This window comes from Octodon degus, unplaced genomic scaffold (assembly GCF_000260255.1).
Source record: "Octodon degus isolate 3935 unplaced genomic scaffold, OctDeg1.0 scaffold03584, whole genome shotgun sequence".
NCBI lineage: Eukaryota > Metazoa > Chordata > Mammalia > Rodentia > Octodontidae > Octodon > Octodon degus.
Genome location: NW_004528160.1, coordinates 1 through 881, shown reverse-complemented (window position 1 = coordinate 881; position 881 = coordinate 1). Strand labels below are relative to the sequence as shown.

Sequence of the window (881 nt, the reverse complement as noted above, 5' to 3'; positions counted from 1 at the left end):
AGATTTGTGGAGGCTGAGGCAAGAGGATTGCTGTGGATTCAGTTCAGAGGCCTGAACTGCAGATTGTCAAGAAAAATTGTCCCTGAAATTGTGGCTTTATGATCTTTGTTCAGCAGGTGAAAGACATAATGTTAGGTGGCTTGTGTGCTCTGCAGACAACTAAAACCGGATGTAGCGAAAGATGCTTTCTGAACAGCACAGTGTCCTAGATTTGTGCAGTTTCAGAGCTGCTTGCTTAATCTGTGATCGTGGATTTTTCTAGTGCCCGCCAGAGGTATGTCCGACAAGCCTGGGAGAAAGCTGATATCAACAAGAAATGGGCAGCCACCAGATGGGCCAAGAAGATCGAAGCCCGAGAGAGAGTAATGTCTGAGGGTCCTGGAATTCTGACTGATTTGGAGGGACTAGAGGGTGGCTCGAGAAAGATAATTACTTTTTCCTTTTAACAGAAAGCCAAGATGACAGATTTTGACCGTTACAAAGTCATGAAAGCAAAGAAAATGGTAAGCTGTTAAATCCATCTCAATTTTACTTTGGGATAGGGCACCAGTAGCCAATTTCAGGAGAAAATTGTCCTCCCTTGCCTTATCTTCCAGTGACCTAAAGGAGTTACCACCTGTATTCAGACTGGGTTGTAAGGAAGGGTTACTTAATGCCTTTCCTAACTGGCATAGGTCAGGGGCCGTGCTTGTGTAGTAAGTGCTTCCTCTTGCTGACCTCTTCCAGAGGAACAGGATAATCAAGAATGAAGTGAAGAAGCTGCAGAGGGCAGCTATCATAAAAGCTTCTCCCAAAAAGGCACCTGTTGCAAAGGCTGCAGTTGCTGCTGCTGCAGCTGCAGCTGCTGCTGCTAAAGCTAAGGTTCCGGCCAAGAAGCTGAC

General features: G+C 46.0%; 1 protein-coding gene across 1 annotated transcript in view; it reads left to right on the top strand.

The window, feature by feature from the left end:
* The window catches only part of LOC101578389 (60S ribosomal protein L14-like), a gene marked incomplete at both ends in the record, with an annotated part of 3,374 nt that extends 2,499 nt beyond the window's left edge, over positions 1-875 (top strand). The window contains 3 exons of the mRNA XM_023708806.1: positions 263-362; positions 450-503; positions 727-875. Coding sequence (XP_023564574.1) covers positions 263-362; positions 450-503; positions 727-875 — 303 coding nt within the window. The remainder of the gene's footprint in view (positions 1-262; positions 363-449; positions 504-726) is intronic.
* Between the last annotated feature and the right edge of the window lie 6 nt (positions 876-881).